This window comes from Humulus lupulus, chromosome 5 (genome assembly GCF_963169125.1).
Source record: "Humulus lupulus chromosome 5, drHumLupu1.1, whole genome shotgun sequence".
Classification (NCBI taxonomy): domain Eukaryota; kingdom Viridiplantae; phylum Streptophyta; class Magnoliopsida; order Rosales; family Cannabaceae; genus Humulus; species Humulus lupulus.
Genome location: NC_084797.1, coordinates 87,844,913 through 87,867,944, shown reverse-complemented (window position 1 = coordinate 87,867,944; position 23,032 = coordinate 87,844,913). Strand labels below are relative to the sequence as shown.

The window sequence follows — 23,032 nt, the reverse complement described above, 5'->3', positions numbered from 1 at the left end:
AACCATTCTAGAGTCTTTGTTACCAGCTCCTCACACCCTATCCGGTGCAAACTAAACAATTCACGAAATGTCTTTATCCTTGGTTTCCAACTGGTAATACCCAGGTCATAGATCACTCTTTGAGACATCGTCCCACCTTGTATCCAACATTAAACTTTTGTTCTAACCCGATGATGCCAACAATCCCCGCAGTATAGCACACTGACTACACTACACCAGGCTCAGATTCCTTCAATCGCTTCAATAGACTTTCTGTCGGCCAAACCGTCTTTTACAACATTTCTTATACCAATCCTATCTGTAGTCTGACCTTGAAGTATCCCCTAAATCTTTCTTTACATACCCACGCAATCTTCCCACTGATCAGCTCTGTCTCCTTTACGTACTCCCGATGATATCCTCAACAATCCATCTGCCAGAGTTTCCAATTCCTTCTCAATAAGTATCACTGTCCTCAGCCTCTCGAATGGCACCATTAAGGCAACCTCTCTATGTCCATCACCCTCTCAGAGCATTCTCAACACCGAATCCTTCCAGTTCGCTACATGACCAAAGCATAAGCTCATCAGTTAAATACTCACCCTTGAGGACTCAGCCTCGAACTTTGAATGTATCGCTGCACTCTGGTTCTCCGTTCCCTCACCATGGGAAATCCATCCCAACATATCGAGTCGTTCTATGTAGAAGTCCTCACCTGACCTCCTCTCAGGTGGCATCCTCTCCCCCAAGCGCATACTAACTAACCTCCCTGGTTCCTGTCGCCAGCTCGACAACCACCTTAGCAATCAAGCTTCATTCAAATCTCAAATTAGGTGCCCAAGCACTGTCTGGGGTCCTTCTACCTCAACAATCGTGAATCCAACCTTGCTGCGTTCTATCAAATAAAAGTACCATCCTTTCACCCAGACCTCTCCCCTTTCTTGGCAATTCCAGAAGCCACAACCCTATCCGGGGTTCTTTTAACTTGATTGTCCCGAATCTATCTTTACTAATTCCATCAAAGGAAGCACTGCCCTTGCGGCTCTAGCACTCATGCTCTAATCATCAACCATCAGTTCCTCGACATCATGGCTCTCTCTGCCATCCACATACAGACGATAAGTCCTTACATCAGAACAGCCCAAACTCCTTAGACTATTCCAAATCTCAATTCCTTAAATGGGTCGCCATCAATTCCAGATACATCCATCAGTATAAATTCCCAAAATGAATTATCCAATTCACCATACCCATTGATCTATGCTGTTGTTACCCTAACAGCCCAAACCAAACTTATAAGTCTGCCCGTCTATTGATAATTCCTTGTCAATCTGAACTCTCCTCAAAACCCGAGGATAACACCCTTTAAGCCTCTCATTAATACCCTTATCTGTCCATACCTCACAGTAAACCAACACCGGTAACCTTACTGCTAAAACATCCAAATCAGCTATTTCCCCCAGAGAAATCCGCTGTTCTTCCATCCCATCTCAACTAACCAACCCCACAGCTAACTCACACACTAGTGACTCTCTGCTGCAGCTTTCAGGGATAACTGGGGATCCCAACCCCAACTTATATCTAGAATCCCCTTTTAACACTATATCAAGTCCCCAAACCCTTCTAGGAACAAACAACACGAGTTCATCTGTCACAACTGACCCAACTCCTGAACTCTGTGGTTCATACCCTGAACCAAACCACCACTAGGTCCAAATATCCACCAGAAAAATGCACACACAAGCATATACTAGGTCAAATCCACAATGTCATACATTTAGCTACCAGATTCTATCATCACTAAGTATACCCAGATCTCAACATGCTTCACACAAGCAAATAAACAGATATAACTAATGAATAAATTCAGAAAATTAACCACATACACTCAATATGCGAACCATTATGCCAATATTCATCCATATGCATAATAGTATTATTCAGCATGCATCAATCTCAACATGCAATAGTCAAGGGCCAGGCCCTATCAGTATCTCATGCATATGTCACTTCATTCCTCATGCTCCATATAAATAAGCAGGCAAACAGGGCATTCAAACATATATTCAGACATGTCAATTAATCATACCAACCAACCCTGAGTCGAGCTTGTCACTGACAGCGAGCGTACATGTTCGGTCGATCTCCAGAACCAATAAACCTTGGCTCGCTCTGATACCAAGTTGTAACGCCCTACTTCCTTAGAGCCGTTACTAAGTGAGTTTTTAAGACAAAATAGTGCAATGGACTCGCTAACCGAGGTTTTGAAACAAAAGTGTGACTAATTAAAAGTTAAGGCTGTAATCTTTGAAAATGCATCATTTCATTAAAACTTCTATTATTAAACATTTGGGATCCCAAAATAAGGTTTGAAAACTATTTACATCTTGAAATAAGTTTACAGTCGATAAATCATAAAATCGTAGATTATTACAGCCATTTTCAAATAAACCCCCAACCAAAGCAGTCGGGCAGGCCAAACATGTACGCGCCGCTTCACGCTCTCCGTACTCATGGTTGGTTGATTCAGTCATTGCCCTTACCTGCAACACAGAGCACCCGTGAGCCGAAGCCCAGCAAGAAAACTCATGCAGAACATAACATATGCAATGTATACAGTTTATCATAACAGATAATCCACAAATAAACAAGTCAATCATTAGACTAAGTAAACACGGCCATGCCGCCCCAGGACCCTTACCAAAGCCCTGGGGTATCGGTTCTCACCGCGAGGATAACTCATGTATCCCTTGGGTCCCACCCTGAATATAGCATCCCATGTGCTAGGTGTTACTTTCGGCCCACGGCCGCCCCGGCCTACGCCGTACTCGGCCCACGGCCGCCCCGGCCTACGCCGTACTCGGCCCACGGCCGCCCCGGCCTACGCCGTACTCGGCCCTTGCCGTTCATTTCATCATAATCACACATATCATATAACACAACAACATGCAATCAAATATTAATTCATTTAAGTCTGCACCCTAACATGTGATGCAATATAGGGCCGCGCCCCCGCAATCATACTATGGGCCCACGCCCTATCCTACGGGTGTTATAGTTTTCTTACCTGACAATGCGATAGTTAAAATCACCTGACTCCTTGAGCACGATCCCACTCGAGCCTTAGCGCGCACCTAGGCACAAACATAGGTCAAAGTCAACACCGAACCCCAAGTCCGAATACCTAGCCTCGGGACCAATCCCGAGCCCCCGGGAAGTCCCAAATCCCCAAAACAAAGTGGCGGAAACAAGCCCCGAACCCTAGGTCAAAATCCCTCATCAAAACTCAAAAATTCCCCTCTGTGAACAGTGCAGCGCTACAGCGCTCTAAAGAGGGCGCTGTAGCGCTACAAGCAGAACACCCCTCCAGAAACAGGGACTAGCGCTACAGCGCCCACTGACTAGCGCTGTAGCGCTAGTTGCAGCCCAGAAAACCTAAAATCGCATTTCTGCGATTTCTTTCACCTAATCTCAAACCAAACTTCCCCAAATCTTTGCCAAACTCAAAATCAAGCTTATGAACACTCTCCATTCATCCCAAGCATCCCAAATCCTCAAATCCCAAGATCATTTATCCCAAATCTCAAAATCTACCATGAACAACCCTAAACCAGAAATTCATGCAAACCACAAAGATAAAGTCTTAGAAATCATACCATTGCTGCAAATTTCGACCTTGAATCAACCCTAGGCCTCCTTAGCTTGCTATCCCCCAAAGCTTGCCCAGAAATCCCCTGAGATTCCCATCAATCCAGCTCAAAACACAGCTCAAACCATCAAAACCCTTAAAACCGAAAATCTTTAAAACTTACCTCAAACATTGATGTGTTCTTGCTAATCCTTGCCAAATCTTCAAGTATAACCTTAAGATTCTTGATGCCCAGCCTATCCTAGCTCTCCACCGAGCTTTTCCCCAAGAAAAACGGAGAGGAACGGTGCAAGAACGCACAAACCGTTCCTTGAGAAAACCCCCCCTGTTTTCTCTCTTTTCTTTCTTTCCTTCTTCTTTCTTTTCTTTTTTTTTTCTTTCAGCATTCCCTCTTTCTATAAAGCCTAAAAAAAAAACCTATCTACAAAAGCCAAATGACCAAAATGCCCTTCCTATAAATTCTAAATCCTTTTGTTCAAGTAGGGCCATTTTAGTCATTCACCCAATTCCCGCTAATCCTCAAGTGTCTCTAATATTTTCCCGTTGCTTCCCAATACCTGATAAATCACCAAATAATTATCCCCCATCATCAAAATAAATCTCAATCTATTTCTCTGAATTCCTGCTCATACCCCCAGGCTCGCCCCGAGCTGGGTATAAATTCCTGTCAACACTTTCCGCTAGCCTGCTCACTGGGATCGCCTCGAGTCACAAAGCACAGATACATCCACATACCACTGTGGCCTCAACAATCATCACATAACAATGCAGTTATGCCCAACATGGCCAAAATTACAATTATGCCCTTCTAACATGATCCGGGCCTACATGCATACTAACATACATAGTCATGCATCTCAGATAAACAAATGGTCATATAACATGCTTTAAATCATAACCATGCATTTAAATCATTAAAATCACACCTCAATCCCATCATGCCCTCTTGGCACGCTAATCAAGGCCCTTAAGCCTTAATAGCGGATTTGGGTCGTTACAGGTACCACTGCAGGTGGTACAATAGGGGCAGCACTCCCTGATGGAGCCTGCTGTCACAACAAGCGAATCTGTTCATCCTGACTTTGTAATCGCGCCTGCATATCTGCCATGAGTTGCTACCAATTCTCAGGGACTGGTGGAGGAATCTGGCCCTGGTCATCACCCCCGGTCCCAGACCTAGTGCCGGCTAGTCGTGTATATTTTCTTGGACGCATAGCTATCCAAGTCAATCTGCAATCAATGACTCGGCTATCAGACCATGATGACAAGGTAAAAGCTTCTCCAAAATCCACCAAAGGAATATAACCAATCACAAATATAGGCATCTATCCACATGCATCGGCTGCTAATAAGCATGCCCCAACATTACCACACAACAACTAAGATAAAAGCATTCACCCATACACAGTATGCAATTAATCATCAAAATATTCATTTACATGCACAGCGATGCTAATAAGCATGCCTTAATATTTTCATACAGCAGTCAAGGGCCAGGCCCTATCAGTATCTCATGCTTCCTATTAATCCAATAAATAACAACATTCACAATTCGTTCCAGGCATACAAGCATATATGCGCATATACACATTACCAAACCATGAATCGAGCTTGTCTCTAGCAGCGAATGTACATGTCCAGCCGGTCTTCAGGAACCCTTAAACCTAGGACGCTCTGATACCAAGTTGTAATGCCCTGGATAGCCAAGACCGCTACACTGTGTATTTGTAAAGGTGCAGGACTTGCTAACCAAGCCAATCAGTTAAAAAACGTGAATTCTAAAGTCATTAATGTGCTAGGGTTAAAAGGTTTTGGTCTCAAAAGTTACTTTCCATATAATTAAACATTTACACATGGGATCTGATACGAACCACACCAACAATTGTGGTGAAACCCGACACCAAATATGGCAGCCACCAAGAACACACGAAATGGGAATGAAAACCGCGACCCAATGCTTAGCCAAGCACGAACCTTGGTATGAGGAAGACGCCACAAACGGGGATGGGAATCCGTTTGATAAGTCGGATTGAACGCCACAAGGAATACCCTTGATAAGTTCGAATAGTCTCTTCAAGAACTCAAGAAGAAAACCTCTCAATTTTCATTTCCTTAAAATCTGATTTTTCCAAATGTTTTCAAGGCCTTATATAGCCGAAAAATACATCAAGACAAGCCCCTTGTCTTCCTAAAAACCGAAAAATAAAGACAACCTTTTGTCATCCTAATGAAAACCGACAAATAAAGACAACCCTTTGTCTTCCTAATGAAAACTGAAATTTAAGGACAAAAGAACTCTTGGACTCACACAAGTCAAGTGTTTGACTTTTCACAAAATAAACAAAGACTAAATAAAAAATACAAGATGACAAAATACAATAAGACTCATCAAGCTCCTAAACTGAGTATTTTGGCTCGCGCCCTCGTCACCAGACCAACTGGAACTAGATTTGGATCTTTAGTCTTGGTGTCCTCATCAGGATCCCAAAAGAAATAGCGTTTAAAAGTCTGTTTACAAAATTTCCAGTGTACAGACAACCACCAGTCTTTCTAAAGCCAAAACAGAAATTTATGGTTTTCCTGTCCCTGTCTCCCCTCAACCGTGGCGGCTAAGCAGCTGATCATGTACATTATGCTCTCAGAGCTCTCCAAATCAGGGCTGATCAAGCTTGCCCTTGCCTTTACCTGCACCACGAAGCACCTGTGAGCCAAGGCCCAGCAAGAAAACATATCATATTATATAACAAGCAATATTAACATTTGGTTAACCCTTTAAGCATGTTCATACACCTAACATACTACAATAATCACAAAGCATGAAGATTCAACCAAAGAGTCAGCTAATCATCACTTAGCTATACATCATAACAATCCACCAATCAAGAATAGCAAACAAACAACATAATAATCAGGGTCAACACCATAGGTCGCACCCTCTGTTTACCCCACTGACTCCGGTCCGCTTAAACCAAGCTTAGTGCATAATAAGCTGTCCTCAGCTACTAGTGGCCGAAGTCGCACCCTATGCGCTAGTGTAAACTTCGGCACTCTTAGGCCGTTGGTTTACTGTTCACATGGCATAATACCATCCTTACAAAGCATACCAAATAGGGAACCCTTAGTCCCATTATAAATCCACAACCGGGTACAGTTCTTACCTTTAATTCCCAAGTTTGCTGACTACAAGCGACGCCTCTCGAGCACGATCTGCTACCCGAGCCCTAGCTTAATACCTTCTTTGATGAACCACTTCCTTAACAAATTTCTGAGCTAAAACCCAAGCTTCTCAACTTCAATTCAGTCCTTAATCCTGGTTGAATTTCCTTAGCTGAACACTAGACTAAACCTTCAAGATTCCAACCCAAACCACTAAATTCCCTGCTGGATTCCCTTAGGTTTCAGTAGTTTTCTTAAGAGAGAGAAGAGAAGAGAAGAGAAGGAAGAGAGGAGCAAAATGGGTCGGTTTGGGTTTTTGTTCTACTGGTTTCTATTTACTTAGTCTAACCTTAGTTAATTAAGTCAATCCCGAGGCTCGGGGTACCGGAAACATCCCCGAGGGCAAAAAGATAAAATTCCCCAATATTCCCACCTAGGCTTCCTAACCTCAAATATATCTCCTTATATTTATTTCCATAACCCGACAACCCAAATAATCATCTAATACCCGAAATACCCCTTGACTTTCCCCAAGTCAAATATTAAGCCTCGTTGTGACTTTCCGATAACTAGCTCCCTAGGATCGCCTCGAGTCGCACACTGCAGAATTACCCACATAATAATGTGGTTCTCACAAATACAACATATAATCACATTTACATTCATATAACCATGCAAGCATGTTTATCATATAATCACACGTTAATTTAATAAATTTACACATAAACCAATTATGCCCTCCCGGCACACTAACCAAGGCCCTTAAGCCATATTAGTGATTTTGGGTCAATACATCTTTGTTTCTCTTTGAATTCAATTTTAGAAACATGTTCTAGGTTATCTCATATTAACTTGTTTAATATTAGATCTACATGAAAATAAATAAAGATCATGTATAAGTTTCCTAATAGGTATGTATTAGGTGTTGCCTATAACGTCTCCCACTGAGAGACGTTAAATGTTTGCCACACCTCCTAATGGGAGACGTTATAGGCAAGCGAATTACGACTGTGGGGTCATCCTAGTCTATTTACAACGTCTCCCTATAATTTTAAAGACTTACAATTTTAGTCATAAACAAAAACTTTCAATGTCTCCCAACATAAGACATTAAATATAACTTCTACCTTTTAATGTCTAATACCTTAGATGTTGTAACACCCTGATAGCCAAGTCCGTCACACTGTGTACTTTATATAGTGCTTAACTCACTAAATGACTCATTAGACCATAAACGTGCATCTAAGTGTTATTAATGGGCCAAGGTGAAAATCTCGGTAAAAAGGAATGGATATATTTTACTAAAAACATTAAACTGTACATGGGATCCCATAAAATTGTTTACAAAGTTGTTTACAATCCAAAATGGTCATTACAGTTCAAAAGTTACAATCCGCCGACCTAAGCGGCAAAAATAGGGTTAAACCCTAGTTCCCCTGAGAAACACCTTGGCCGTGGTGGTCAAGCGGCCGCATATGTACATGTCGCCACCTAAGCTCTCCACTCAAGGTTGGGTAAGCTTTTTCTTTCCCTTTACCTGCACCACATAGCACCCGTGAGCCAAGGCTCAGCAAGAAAACTTATTACTGCATGTATACAAGTATTAATAAATGATCATGGAATCATTCTGGGGCTTGCAGCCCTAATCAAATGATGACTATCAAGTCAATATGGGGTCCTGCACCCTAGATAGATGACTATTAAGCCTTTCTAGGGTCTCATGCCCTGAAAAGATGACTAATGAGACATCCTAGGGTCCTGCGCCCTGAATAGATGACTAATGAGGCATCCTGGGGTCCTGCGCCCTGAATAGATGACTAATAAGTCTTTATGGGGTCCTGCACCCTAAGCCATGTGACTATCAAGTCACCTGAGCCTTTTAGCCCTAACTCTGAGTAACTAGTCATAGACTAGCCAATCACTTTAGTTTTCTTCGACAAATAGGTCGGTCAAGCATTTAATGCTCATGTTGATTAGATCTAATCATTTCGGCCAGCGTTCAATATGTTATTGTCGCTCTTGACTCATAAGTCAATTCCATACGACCAGCACTCAGTACTATTGCCGATCATGACTGATAAGTCAGAGCTTCACGACCAGTACTAAACACCATTTCTGTTTCTGACTAATAAGTCAGTGCCATTCACAAGTAAGCAATGTTGCCAGGCATTTACAATGCAACCAATGTCCATGTATAGAGCACTAAATATGCCTCATCGATAATCATGTATGTCACACACTGGGTGGAGTTTTCTTACCTCAAACTTGAGAGTAAAATAAATGAAGAACGACCCTTGAGAACGATCCTGTCCTTAGGCCCTTAGCGGTCACCTAATCATAACCAAATATGAAATCCCATAAATAAAATGAGTAATTAAAGGTTAATGGACTAAAATCTATCCCCTGGGACCTCTAATCCTACTAAAACGGTTAGTAGATTCGATCCCGAGCCTTAAGGTTTGAAAACCCGCGTTCAAAACCAACTAAAACCATGCCTGGCCCAAAAGAGACAGGCGAGCCACGACCTGACCCCAAGGGTCGTGGGGTGCCCCCTAGATAGACAGCCCCCTATCTGGGTGCCAGGGGCGGGCCGCGACTTGCCCTTGAGGGTCATAGCGCGCCTGCCAAACAGAGCCTAGTGAAGACTCTGGGGTTCACTCAAGTCGCGGCCCCCAAGAACTTGGTCATGACTTGACCCCGCGAACCCAGCTCCCTTGCATAATCCTCAAACCAAACTCAGCCAAAACCACTTCTAAACAAACCCAATATCAAAACCAAACATTAATACAACATAACCACCAATCTAACAGCAAAACCCAAGCTTCATATCACTTAAAACATCACCAAATACTCAATTCTAAAATCAAACTATCAAACTTACAAACCACCTCAAAAACAGAGTAAAAACCTTCAAAATCAAAGCTTAGAATCCTTACCCTAGTTATGAATAAAATCCCTTCAGTTGCTGAACACACTTTTAAGCCCTCAAGCCTCAAAACCTTAAGCTTCAATCTCCTAACCTTGCCTCAAACACCAAATTGAGAGAGAGAGAGAGAGAGAGAGAGATGAGAGAACAACTTTGTTTTTGCCTGTGTAATCTACAACCTTCTCCCCTTGGTCAAGCCTATCTAAAGGCCTAAAATGACCAACATGCCCCTAGGGCCATTCTGCTTCCTCAAAGCCACCCAAGGGAAAATTTGTCATTTCCCCTTACCCTGTTAATCATAATTGACGTCCTCCAATTCCTGTCATTCCCATTATCCTCAAATAATTATAAAATCATATCCCATTACCCTGCTCACAGCTGGTAATGTACTAAGCACCAAATTACCCCTCAGCTCACCCTGAGCCAAGTAATTAACTCTGTTATGACCAAACCGCTAACTTGCATCCTAGGATTGTCTCATGCCGAATAGCTCAAACATATCCACATAACAATGTGGTATCACCCATACATCACATACATGCACATAAATATACTAATATGCCCTCAACGTGCCAAATTACGAAAATGTCCTTTTTATAAGAAGTGGGCCCACATGCATGCAAATATCATGATATAATAATATAACTCGCATAATCATGCATATAATCACATAATCACATATTAAACCAATTATGGCCCTCCTGCCCCCCTAATCTAGGCACTAAGCCACATTAGAGAATTTGGGACATTACAGATGTAAGACGTTATAAGGAGTCATTCGAAGTATAATTTATTGTAGTGCTATCATAAGTTACATGAATGGTGGCACAAGTGTCATACCACCATCCTTGCACTTTTCCTTGGATGTCATTCATCTCACTTAAGGTGGCAACCAACTCCTCTTCGGCTGTGTTGACCTTGGATCCATAGTTGTTAGGGTTTCAGAACTTGGACTCCCTACTCATGTGACCACTCTTGCCACAAACAAAACAATGGACTTTCACACCCTTGAATTACCCTTCATTCTTCCTTGGTTAGGACACCCTATCTTTAAAGATAAAGAAGGGCGTGAACTTTTTGTACGTCGTATGCCTACGTTTTTTGAAAGATAGGTAATATTCCTTTTTTGATGAGTTTCTTGTGGGCCTTTCCTTTGGATTGAGAGGTTTTCTCTATGGCATTAGCCTTGGATGTTCCACCATTGGACTCTTCCATACACTTGTCTCTAGAACTAGACTCCTCTTTAATCCTTAGGTTCTTTAGGATCTCCTCCAAAAATATCCCCTCATTCTTATGAAGAACCTTCTTTCTATAGCCCCTCCAAGTGGAGGCAACTTGGCTATTATCCCACCCATAATGAAGGATTCCGAAAATGCTATCTTTAGAGTAGATAACATATTCACAATAACTTGCAATTCATTTACTTGGGGGAGTAAGGGTTTTCCATCAAAGAATTTAAATTCCGTACATTGAGTTATGAGGAATTTCTTGGTACCTTCTTCTTCGGTTTTTTATTTCTTCTCAAGTGCATCCCAAATCTCCTTTGCCAATGTTTTATTGGTGTAGAGATTATAGAGATGATCCGAGAAGGTGTTGAGTATGTGGCCTCGACATATTAGCTCATCCTCTTTCATTTTATTCCTTTCTTTGATCACTTCTTGGGTATATTATCCTTTAGAGCATCCAAAGCCTTCAAGTCTTTGTCAAGAAAATAGTGAACCTTCAATGTTGTGAGAAGAAACTTTATCTTGTCTTGCCAACGCACAAAGTTTGAGCCATCGAATCGATCTAGTCTCACTAGATCTTGAGACATGAACTTGAGAGCTAAGATTGAAGAGCCTTCCTCCATAGCCTTGGTTAGTAGATAAACCTTAGAGATAGACAATCTTTGAGACAAAACTTAGGTTTGGGGTTAGAGATTTTTTATTGTTGGGGATATGGCTATACACAATCTTTGAATATTACTGTTGACCCTCGATTTGGCCAACGACACGGAGTCAAAAATATGACCGGAAAAGAAATGACAAGTAAGAGTTTAATCTAATGGTAAGAAGAAACACCAATAATTTATAGTGGTTCGGCCCCAATGAATGGTAATGACCTACGTCCACTTAGTGCTATTATTAATATTGAGTTCCAATGTTGTGATCAAAGAACTAGGGTTCTTCGAGTTTCACAAACCTTGGGAGAATTACAACAAAACGATGGATAATCGCACTATAGGCTCTCTCTCACAATATTCAGAAAAAAGATTCAAAGATCAAAAGTCCCCTCCTTGAGCTATTTCATGCATATTTATAGGCTCAAGGGGGGTTACATGGGCCATTGGGCCTTAACTCTCCTTAATATCCGTATATCAACGTAATAAAGATGAAATAATAAATGTAATTATTACAAGATCACAATCTTATAAGGGAATAAACCGAATCATACGACCAGCCTGGTCGTACCTAATAATCAGGCTTGATGAAGCAATGTGTAGCTGGTCGATAACCGAACAGCACCGCCTTATTTCAATCCTGCCACGTGTCATCCACATGTGAGAAATACCTGCCACGTCATAAGCAGTCGTTTTTGGGTAAACAATTATAATTCAAGTGAATAAACCTAAGATAATCTACATTACAATGGAGGAATAATACAAAGGAAATAACATAAATAAGATCAAGTAATAGAATACACCTTTGAGATGTAGAACCTTAGTTAAATAAAATCACAAGTCTATGGTTTCATGTGAATCAATGGATGTAACCTAGCCTCCCATTTGAGATTGCTTAAAGCTACTACAATGGAATGAGATTGAGATTTACAAGCCTTGAATCTTCGTGCAAGTCAAGCTTTCTTAATGAAGATCTTGGAGAAAAGCTAGTAATCTTGAGAGCTAGAGAGGGAGAGAGGGTTTTAGATAGATAGAGAGAGAGGTGAGTGATCAATTCACCAAAAACTCAAATGCCCCTTTAAATAGTATAGGGACCCTCATTAGACTCAACCAATGAGATTAGAGCATTTTTAATTTAAATTTTGGAGCCAAAAATACGTCTTTGTACGGTCCTGTATGGATCGTGTAACGCCCTGGATAGCCAAGACCGTTACACTGTGTGATTATAAAGGTGCAAGACTCGCTAGACAAGTCATTTTAATCAAACGTGACATTAATTGAGGTGTTCTAGGGTTAAAAGATATTTTAGCATCAAAAGATACATTTCATAAAGTATAAACCATTTACAGCAGGGATCCCTGAAACCATTTAGTGTTTACAAACAGATTTACAAAAAAACAAAAGTCAAAGACAACGTTGGCCCTACTAAGGCAAAACAGGTGATTCCGGTCCTCCTGTCCCTGTAACCTCCTCAACCGTGGTGGTTGAGCGGCCTGACATGTACATTCACCCTGCAGAGCTCTCCAATCAAGGTTGATCGATCTTGCCCTTGCCTTTACCTACACCACACAGCACCCGTGAGCCAAGGCCCAGCAAGAAAACAACATACATAGCATAAACAATATTATCAAACAGACATTCCAATAAGCATGTTCAGATATTCAATCCACAACATATAAGCACACTTCAAGGTACAAGTAACCTCATCTATACTTAGATTATTCAACAATCTCATTAATCACACTCATAGCCAAATATAATAATCAATTAACACAAATACTAGGGTCGACACCTTAGGTCGCACCCTCTGTTTAACCCACTAACTCCGGCCCGCTTAAACCGAGCTCAGTGCATAATAAGCTGTCCTCGGATACCAGTGTCCGAGCCATGCCAATTGCACAAGTTAACCATGGCACGCTTAGGCTGTTGGTTTACAATTTACATGGCATAATACCATTCTTTCAATCATATATATCAGGGAGCCCTTAGTCCCGTTCAAATATTCAACCGGGTGTAGTTTTCTTACCTTTAGCTTCTAGATGAATTAACTACGGGCGATACTCCTTGAGCGCGATCCGATCCCTGAGCCCTAGCTTAGCACCTAGTCACAACCATGATGAAAGGTACCATTAACAATCTTAAATGAGTTTCTGAACCAAGTTCTAGTCCTCAGATCATTGAACTTCACCAAATATGGTAAAAGATTCAATCCCAAGCACCCTAGGTTAAATTCCCAAGCCTAAAATCTCAAAATCCCAAAATCCCTTAAGCGCCCCGGCATAGGCCACCCATGCCGCGGCATGGCTCCCAAACAGAACCATCTAAGGCACAAAACACAGGTAAGGGTCGCGACATTGCTTGGACCATGCCGCGGCCCGCCCTCCTTCCTCAGCATGCAACAGCCTCGAAGGGCCGCGGCTCACCAAGAACCATGCCGCGGCCCGACCCTTCGAACCCAGAAAAATCCACCATTTCCAATCTCTAAACCTCACCTTAAGCCATCCCAAAGCCCCCAACTCAAAACCAATTAATAACAACATCATTAGAATGATTTAAACAGCACAATCCAACCAAAAATCCAGCCTAACACTCACCAAAATTCCAATTCCAATTTCTGAGATTTCAAACCCACAAAACTCAAAACCAGCCATGAAAACTCTCAAATTCAACCATCAAACTTTAAATTAAACCTTACCTCAGCTATAGAATCGTTTCTCCAAGGATCCCCTGGCCTATCTTCAGAGTTTTAAGCCTTAACCCCACCTTGAATGTCAAAACCACAACTATTAAAAACTCAGCCATTTCTCCTTAAATTTCTAACCTCAGAAACGAAAATTAATGCTTACCTTGGCTCTAATTCAACCCTTGAGTGGTTCCTTGAGCTAATCCTCTGGTTCAGCCCTTCAATTCCCCCAAGTTTCAGTCAATTTCCCCCTTGAAAATCAAGGTTTTGCCTTTGCTAAGAGAGAGAACAGAGAGAAGGAGAGAAAGGTCGGTTTAAACTTGTGACTACTGTTTTCTAACATATTCCTTAAGTCTATCCTTAAGTTATCAGACTAATCCCAAAGCTTGGGGTACCGGAAACATCCCCGAGGGCAAAACCATAAAATCCCCCAATAATCCCGCCTAGACATCGTAACCTAAAATATATCTCCAATTATTTATTTCCATCACCCGATAGTCTAAATCACTACCTGATACCTGAAATACTCCTTGACTTGTCCAAAGTCAATTATAATGCCCCGTTGTGACTTTTCCCGCTATCTAGCCCTAGGATCGCCTCGAGTCGCCGGCTGCAGAATTATCCACATAATAATGTGGTTCTCACATATACAACATGTCTATTTCATATTATCACATAATATCATCAATTGTCATATAATATCATTTAAGCATTATTAATCACATAATATCTCATTCAAATAAATACTATTCACTCAAATCCCATTTATGCCCTCCCGGCACACTAATCAAGGCCCTTAAGCATTATTAGCGAATTTGGGTCGTTACAGATCGCCCCAGGTGACGCGCCGCCTATATGTTGTTTTCAGTACCCGGCGACGTGTCGTCTCCTAGAGGTGATGCAACGCAGGTCAACCTGACTTAGCGCTCCAAAACTTCTGAACATTCCTACAAACTTTTTGAGTACTCTTATACACTCCAAAGAAACACCCTGGACCCAAAAAGATAATTTTTAGATGCTTATACCAAAAATCAACCCGCACATGTTGACTTTAGTGAAATCATTATGGTTTTGCACCTCTTCGTGTTAACCATTTTCACCATGTATTTAACCAATCATAACATATAATACCATAATCCCATATTTTGGTGCAACATGGATACTCACTGTTAACTGACTGTTATGTATCCACATGGTACCTTAATTAGACCAATAGGAAGGTGACACGTGGATGACACCCTAATTATACTAATAGAAAGGTGACACGTGATATTTAACATGAAGGTAACGGTGAGTAATAACGGTTGCACCAAAATTTTGATTTAGGTATTATTATCGTAAAAAAAAGATTTAAGTATTAAAGTGTAACAATTGAAATTTTTTGGGTATTATCATTTAAAAAAAAGCATTAAAACATAATTTAGATAGATATTAAATATATATATATATATATAAAAGAAGAAAGTAGTTAGTTAAAAGGAGAGAATAATAACAAATTGTAGATAAACCCTAGCTACCTAAGTTCTCTCTCTATAGGCGCCTGGGGTTGCCTAAATTTTCATCCCTTTTTTTGGCCATGGCCTCACTAGCCTGCCCCTGGGGTTGGGAGTGGCTGTGGCCGAGAGGGGATTGTCATGTTACAGGGCAAGGCTTCATGATCTGATATCGTGTTCCTCTGTCCATGTTCCTTCATCTCTGGTGACCTGGACAACTGGGGGATGTTGTCTCCAACGGTTGTGTTGCAAGTCGAGGTTTCCACGATTCTCTGGTCGAGGGTCTTCTCTGGCCATGCATTTTCGTGGCTGTGTTCAATCTCATTGGGGACAAGAGGATAATAGTTGTAGGTTTCATGTGGGTGAGCTTGGATGCTTGGAGGTTTGATTTGTTCTCATGTGTTTTGGGGACCTCGGTGTGGTGGGATATTTGAGTTGTTGGGTCTTGTTTGTTACATTTTGTTTTTATTTCATTGCTATTTAGTTTTGATATTTGTTTTTCGGGGTGTTTATTTATTTCAATAATGGTGTCTATCACTTGTGCTAGTTTTGTTCAAACAATCATCGTACTTAGTTTGGACAACACTCGGTCGAATCTCCTTCAGATCTAGTTGACAGCACTACTCTAATGGTTATTGATCCCTTATCCCATGGTCTATCAACGCAATGCATTGGTTCTCATGAGTCTGGTTTATCGTTGTTTTATTATTCATCATTTTAATTTGAATAATGGAATTGTTATTCCTCCTTACCTTTTGGAAGATCATTGAATTGTAGTCATTGTTGGGGTTAGTGTGTCATTTCCCCACTTGGAAAGAAAAACACAAAGTTTATTTTGTACTATTTGAAAACTTTGTTGCTAGTACCTATTTAAACCTTTAGTTGAAGTTATCTTTATGCTGGTCATTGTAAACGACTTAACAGGCATGTCTTTTTGTAATGTTAATTCACAATATTTCCATTTTCTTATAAAAGTAATGATCATATTTTTAATTAATGAAAAAAACAAACAATGTTTCCTTGTCCTTGTTTATTTATACTTGACTATGGCGGCTTTTAGATATGATTGGACGGGCAGTTAAAAGCAAATTAGCGAAATTAGGTTTGCTGTAAATTTGGGAGAAAAACTAGGATTGGATTCAGTCCACTTTTTTTTTTTTCCTTGTTAGATTTGTTTTCCTCTTCAATACTTTTCCACTCCATATATAAAACACGCACAGACAAAACCGTCGTCTCTTAATGCCTTTCCTCGAAATTCAGCTCTACGCACACCGAACTCGGCTCTGCGCCCACAATTGTTTCTCTTTTTCGCTTAGTTCATTGCACTCTGCGATCTTTATTATTCTAAACATTCAATTTTGATAGAGGCTAGAGCCGTACTTTAAACTTCTTGTGATTCTTCAACTTTAGATCTTTAGGGTTCGTAATTGTTCTAATCGGGCGGAGATTTTGGTTATCGGGCCTTTCGAGGAACCCATAAATTATTTTTTTCTTTAATTTTTAAATTTGTGTTGAATTTTGATATGGATTTCCTCTACATATTGAGAATGAAAGAAAAAATTGGGATTTTGGTGTGCATTTGGTTCCTTGTATGTGGATCATGTTTAGGTAGGTTCGTGGTGGAGAAGAACAGCTTGAAAGTGACTTCGCCGAACCCATTGAAAGGTGTTTATGAATGTGCAATCGGTAACTTCGGAGTTCCTCAATATGGAGGAACCTTGGTTGGGACTGTCGTTTATCCCCAAGCTAATCAAAAAGCATGCAAGAGCTTCGATGATTTCAGTATCTCCTTCAAATCAAAGCCCGGAGGATTACCCACCTTTATCCTTGCCGATCGTGGAGGTTCGAATATATGGTTCAATATTGTTTAGTTATTTTTTGTCGTTTTAATTTGAATTATGTATCTTGTGTTCTTAATTTGTGACGTTTGCTTTAAATAAAGTTTGATTCTTTGTATTACTTATGTAATTTCCTTTCCGGGAGTTGTGTCATTCTTAGTTGTCAAAAATTTCAAAATTTTAATTGATGATTAGTAGTTTGTTTAAGCGTTTTAATTGGGTTTGGGTGACGGAGATATCTTTGACATGACGACCGTGTTTATGTATTCTATACTTGTGGTAGTTGTGAACCAGTTTCCCTTTAATTTTCTATTTGACCGCCCAATCTTAATTTTTAATGTAGTTTGCCCCTCGTTCTTAGTTGAATTATAGTTGCTATGATCATCACGTAAAGCTTCTGTAGTTTTCGATGTCTTAGTTGTTGTATTGTTTGATGTTTGTTGTGGTTTCTGCTGAAGTTCATGTTGGTTCTCTTTGTTATGCAATGAAAGGCCATTTTTACTGTGCAAATTTGATTTCTTGATAGTTAATGGTTAACTTTAAGAATTTTGATTGATGACTTGTGGTGCAAAGATTTTAGGAGTTCGCTACAGTCTATGTGTGTGTGATATAAGCTCATGTCTACCCTTGCTGTCTTGGCAGATTGTTTCTTCACATTGAAGGCGTGGAATGCACAAAATGGCGGAGCAGCAGCTATTCTTGTTGCCGATGACAGGACAGAACCATTGATTACAATGGACACTCCTGAAGAAGAAAATGCTGGTGCTGATTATCTGCAAAAGATCACTATTCCTTCAGCCCTTATTAGCAAATCTTTGGGAGATAGCATCAAGAAAGCTATATCTAGTAAGGAAATGGTCAACATCAATCTTGATTGGACGGAGGCTCTTCCACATCCTGACGAGAGGGTTGAGTATGAATTCTGGACTAATAGCAATGATGAGTGTGGTCCTAAATGTGACAGCCAGATTGAGTTTGTCAAGAACTTTAAAGGAGCAGCACAGATACTTGAGAGGAAAGGATTCACTCAGTTCACTCCACACTACATTACTTGGTACTGTCCAGAGGCATTTGTTTTGAGCAAACAGTGCAAATCTCAATGCATTAATCATGGGAGATACTGTGCTCCCGACCCAGAACAGGATTTCAGTAAAGGTTATGATGGAAAGGATGTTGTGGTTCAAAATCTTCGTCAGGCATGCTTCTTTAAGGTGGCCAATGAAAGTGGAAAGCCATGGCTTTGGTGGGACTATGTGACTGACTTTGCTATCCGTTGCCCTATGAAGGCGAAGAAGTACACAGAAGAATGTGCAAATGAAGTCATTCAATCCCTTGGTAGGTCTTCATGATACATGTTTAATTAAAATTAAAAAAATTGACTTAGTTCTGCATTGAACAATACAAATTCCACAATTCAAAAAGTTCATGCCTAGTCATTAGTACGTGTCTGCCTTCAAATTTGGTGAATTATTTTTTCTTTTAATGTGACTAGTTTTGTCTGTTGTCTTTCGGAATCGGAATCGTACTGAATTGGTGCTATGACCTACATTGGAAATTGGTATAAGATGTATGAGATTTAAGCTGGTCTCTTTTGTTGCTAGTCAGGTCATATTTGCAATTTTCAGTCATCTGCTACATAGCATTGATTATTCTTTTCTTCTTTGGTTTAAATTTGTTAATCAAATTGCTAATGATACTAGTTTTGTTATAATACTAAAACTTATAATTTCTTAAAATCGTACTATGAATGTTGTTGAATTACATTTAAACAATTGTCTCAAATAATATCATGTACCATGTCTTAATTCACTAAGAAGTAGGAAATTGCATCCACATGATGTCATATCAATTTTAGAGGATAAGAACAAGTTATCCTTCTAGAAATTGGAGATTTTCATTTTATGAAGTACTTTTTGTTTATTTGTTTGTATGTTCTTTTATTTAATTTTTAATCTGTAAAATATTTTGTAGGTGTTGATTTTAAGAAGATACAAAGTTGTGTTGGAGATCCCGAGTCAGACACTGAGAATCCAGTTCTTAAAACTGAGCAAGATACACAGGTTTGGTTCCTAAATGATAGTTTCCAACTGGTGATTATCTTGTTGTGGTCTCATCATTACCATTCCTGACTACTGACCACATATGTATATGTAGTCCAGCTGATAATGGAAAGAAGTGTATGTATAAGTTTTTATTACTCATGTTGCGCTCTTAAGATATATTTTTTAAATTTTGGTTTCAGATTGGCAAGGGATCTCGTGGAGATGTCACCATCTTACCAACTCTTATGATAAACAACAGACAGTATAGAGGTTTTCAAGTCTTTAAGATGGTTCTTGCACATCTTTTTAGTTGTTGAATATATATGCTTTTCTAATCCATTGTTGTGCAACCTTTTTTTAGGTAAGTTGGATAAAGGAGCAGTTCTCAAGGCCATCTGTTCAGGTTTCCAGGAGACCACAGAACCTGCCATTTGCTTAAGTGAAGGTCTTCGTCTTAGCTTATTTTGTAGTTTGTGTTTTAAAATGTACATGGGGGTGGTTTACTCTTTTGTATATGTGTGCACTTTGTTGTCATGACTTGTAGATACTGTTTTCCCTTCTCTATGTTCACTTGACGTTAAAGAAAAACGAATGCTCTGCTATTAATCTCAGTGAATAAATTAGAACAACCAAATTACCATGAGTAACTTATAAAATCTATTCAAGAAAAAAAAAATTCTCCATGTGCAGATTTAAACTTTGCCATGATCATATTAATTCTCTTTCATTTGTTTATGCAGACATAGAAACAAATGAGTGTCTAGAAAGCAACGGTGGCTGCTGGCAGGACAGGGTTGCAAACATCACAGCGTGCAGGGTATATTATTGGCCTGATCTTTATTTGTGCAGGACTTTCTTATTGTTATTATTGTTGTGTGCTTGTGTGCATGTGTGTGTATACTTTCATTTCTTTTTTGCTCTGGTTCTTGTCTGACTACTCTCTTTCTACAGGATACATTTAGGGGAAGAGTGTGCGAGTGTCCTGTTGTGCAAGGAGTAAAGTTTGTGGGTGACGGTTACACTCACTGTCAAGGTAAGTGCTTAAAGCAGTGCAAGTTTCAATTTGTGTTAACATTCACATACTATGCTACTGAAACTTGATCTGGCTGTATTTTCTAATAAAAATATAAACGAGCTCACTGTCTTTAGGAATATAGGGATTATGAGGTAGGATCATTTGTAAATGGGATCACAATGATCACTTATTATCTTTTGAAGCAGTGATTCTGCTTCTCCTTTCTCTTACACATCAAACTATATTGGAATTGCAAACAGAGTTTGACGCTAAAGTCTTTTATTAGAATGATTCACTTTCACACTAATAAATTAGAATGAACTCTCCTTCATCTTCTTTTTTGAACTCGGTCCTAGCTTCCATTTTCTTTTTCCTTTAGTAAGTAATTATGAAACTTATGCTTGCTGCACTAGGTCAACATTGTTTTATTTATTATGTTTTACAATATTGAAAAGCTACCAATTTTAGGTGTCTAGATAATTGGTGAGATTAAATATCTTATTTAAGTCCCCCTCTCCTCTTCACGTTACAGCTTCAGGGCCTTTACGTTGTGAGATTAACAATGGAGGTTGTTGGAAGAAGACCCAAGGAAGCAGGACCTACTCCGCTTGTATTGTACGTTATTTGCTCTGATATAAATCCATCCATCTGTTGATCTTTTCAAAAAGCAATAGAACTAAATAACTATAAAGTAATCATAGACAATGCTTGAAATTTATTGTAGTATGTTCTTGATGGTTGTTCAGGATGATCATACAAAAGGTTGCAGCTGTCCACCAGGATTCAAGGGTGACGGAGACAATAATTGTGAAGGTAATTGCTGTCCCCTAATCTCTGTGGTTAAAAGATTGATGCATGATGTGCATTCATATAGTAATTAATTAATCCTTTGTTTTATTGGAATTGAAGTAAATTTACATGCGGATCCATATTTTTATGGAGCACTCCGTCTGCTTTGAATAGGAGTGTCAATGTACCCACATTATTCTTTTTTATAGGATATAGTAAAATCTCATTGAAAGGCCTGACCATATATATGTGTGTGTGTGTGATTGTGTATTACCTTGCTTTATAGTTTACGTGAGACCTTTACCATTGTTCACGTTGTAAAATGTCTCTTGAATTTCTGCTTTTTCTTCCTTGATTTGAAAGGCATTTTCTGAGGTATGATTTTTGGGATGCGCTGTTGGTAAATATCATTTCTTTAATTTATTTAATGATGTGAGTTGCTTCTGTTCATGTATTAGATGTGGATGAGTGTAAGGAGAAGCTAGCCTGCCAATGTCCTGACTGCAAATGCAAGAATACATGGGGCAGTTATGAGTGCAGCTGCAATGGTGGCTCAATTTATATGCAGGAACATGATACGTGCATAGGTGAGTTTTATAGTATACTATTTCTGCTTTGATTGTTTAAACCACTACCATTATTTTCTTTACTACCAGATATATGTTTAATTTCTTGCATTACTTAAACTGCAAGTTGAGAACACTGTTAAAGAAATCTAATGTGAGCCCTTTGCCAATTATATATCTAGTAGTGTTGGCATTTGGCTTTGATTAAGAAGCCTGTTGGACAATTTAAAACTCAATTGAGCCTCTTAACTGTTAGGATTCAGCACCGCATGATTATCATCTTTAAGATTTGATAAATAGTAAATACTATAATTTCTACAGCATGCTTATTCTTTAGTTATATTCATTTATCTATCTTCCTATTTTCTGTTTGAGAAAATGTTGCAGTTGGAACTGCCACTACTCGGTACAGCTGGGGAGGCATTTTCTTTATCATCCTATGCTTGGCTGTTGTTGGGGCTGGTGCTTATGCAGTGTACAAGTACAGAATCCGGGTATGCTGTTCTTTCTTTGAAATCTTGAACTCTAAGTACCTCCATGAGATGTTAGTGTATTTTTGTGGGAAAGGCTTCACTAATATTTTTGTGAAGACATTTTCTTCACCTATTTGCTATTAAGAACCAATACATTTGTATTGGTTGCTATAAGGGGAAACTAGTTGATTTGGACTGCTAAAGCACTAAACCAGACATGTTGGGGTTAACACAGTGATATTTTATTTGCAGAGATACATGGATTCGGAGATTCGAGCAATTATGGCACAGTACATGCCATTGGATAATCAAGGTGACATCCCAACTCATGCCTCCCACGGGAATATCTAAAATTGCAACTTCTGATAGTTGCTATTTATGATCAAAATACTGTACCAATCTTTCTGTCCACCCACAGTTATTGTACCAATCCATATGGAGAAGTTTAACTGTGGCGTTGTGGCTGTTTTAAAATCTTATTTTTGTTTACTTTCCAATATTTTGGCAGCTATTATAATTATTATTACAGAGATTTGCGGCAAAA

General features: G+C 39.7%; 1 protein-coding gene across 2 annotated transcripts; it reads left to right on the top strand.

Annotated features, from left to right (window-relative positions):
* The first annotated feature begins 16,821 nt into the window (after positions 1–16,821).
* Positions 16,822–23,032, top strand: LOC133777506 (vacuolar-sorting receptor 1-like). Of its 2 annotated transcripts, none has more exons than XM_062217151.1 (12): positions 16,822–17,607; positions 18,246–18,938; positions 19,575–19,663; positions 19,846–19,915; positions 20,007–20,090; positions 20,386–20,462; positions 20,597–20,678; positions 21,193–21,275; positions 21,407–21,473; positions 21,908–22,036; positions 22,391–22,509; positions 22,741–23,032. In XM_062217151.1, the coding sequence occupies exons 1-12, from the start codon at positions 17,289–17,291 to the stop codon at positions 22,837–22,839; spliced, it is 1,911 nt and encodes a 636-aa protein (XP_062073135.1). In that variant the 5' UTR covers positions 16,822–17,288; the 3' UTR covers positions 22,840–23,032. The 2 variants fall into 2 exon arrangements, with proteins under 2 accessions (XP_062073135.1, XP_062073136.1); XM_062217152.1 differs by having other exon boundaries at positions 16,829–17,607; positions 22,403–22,509.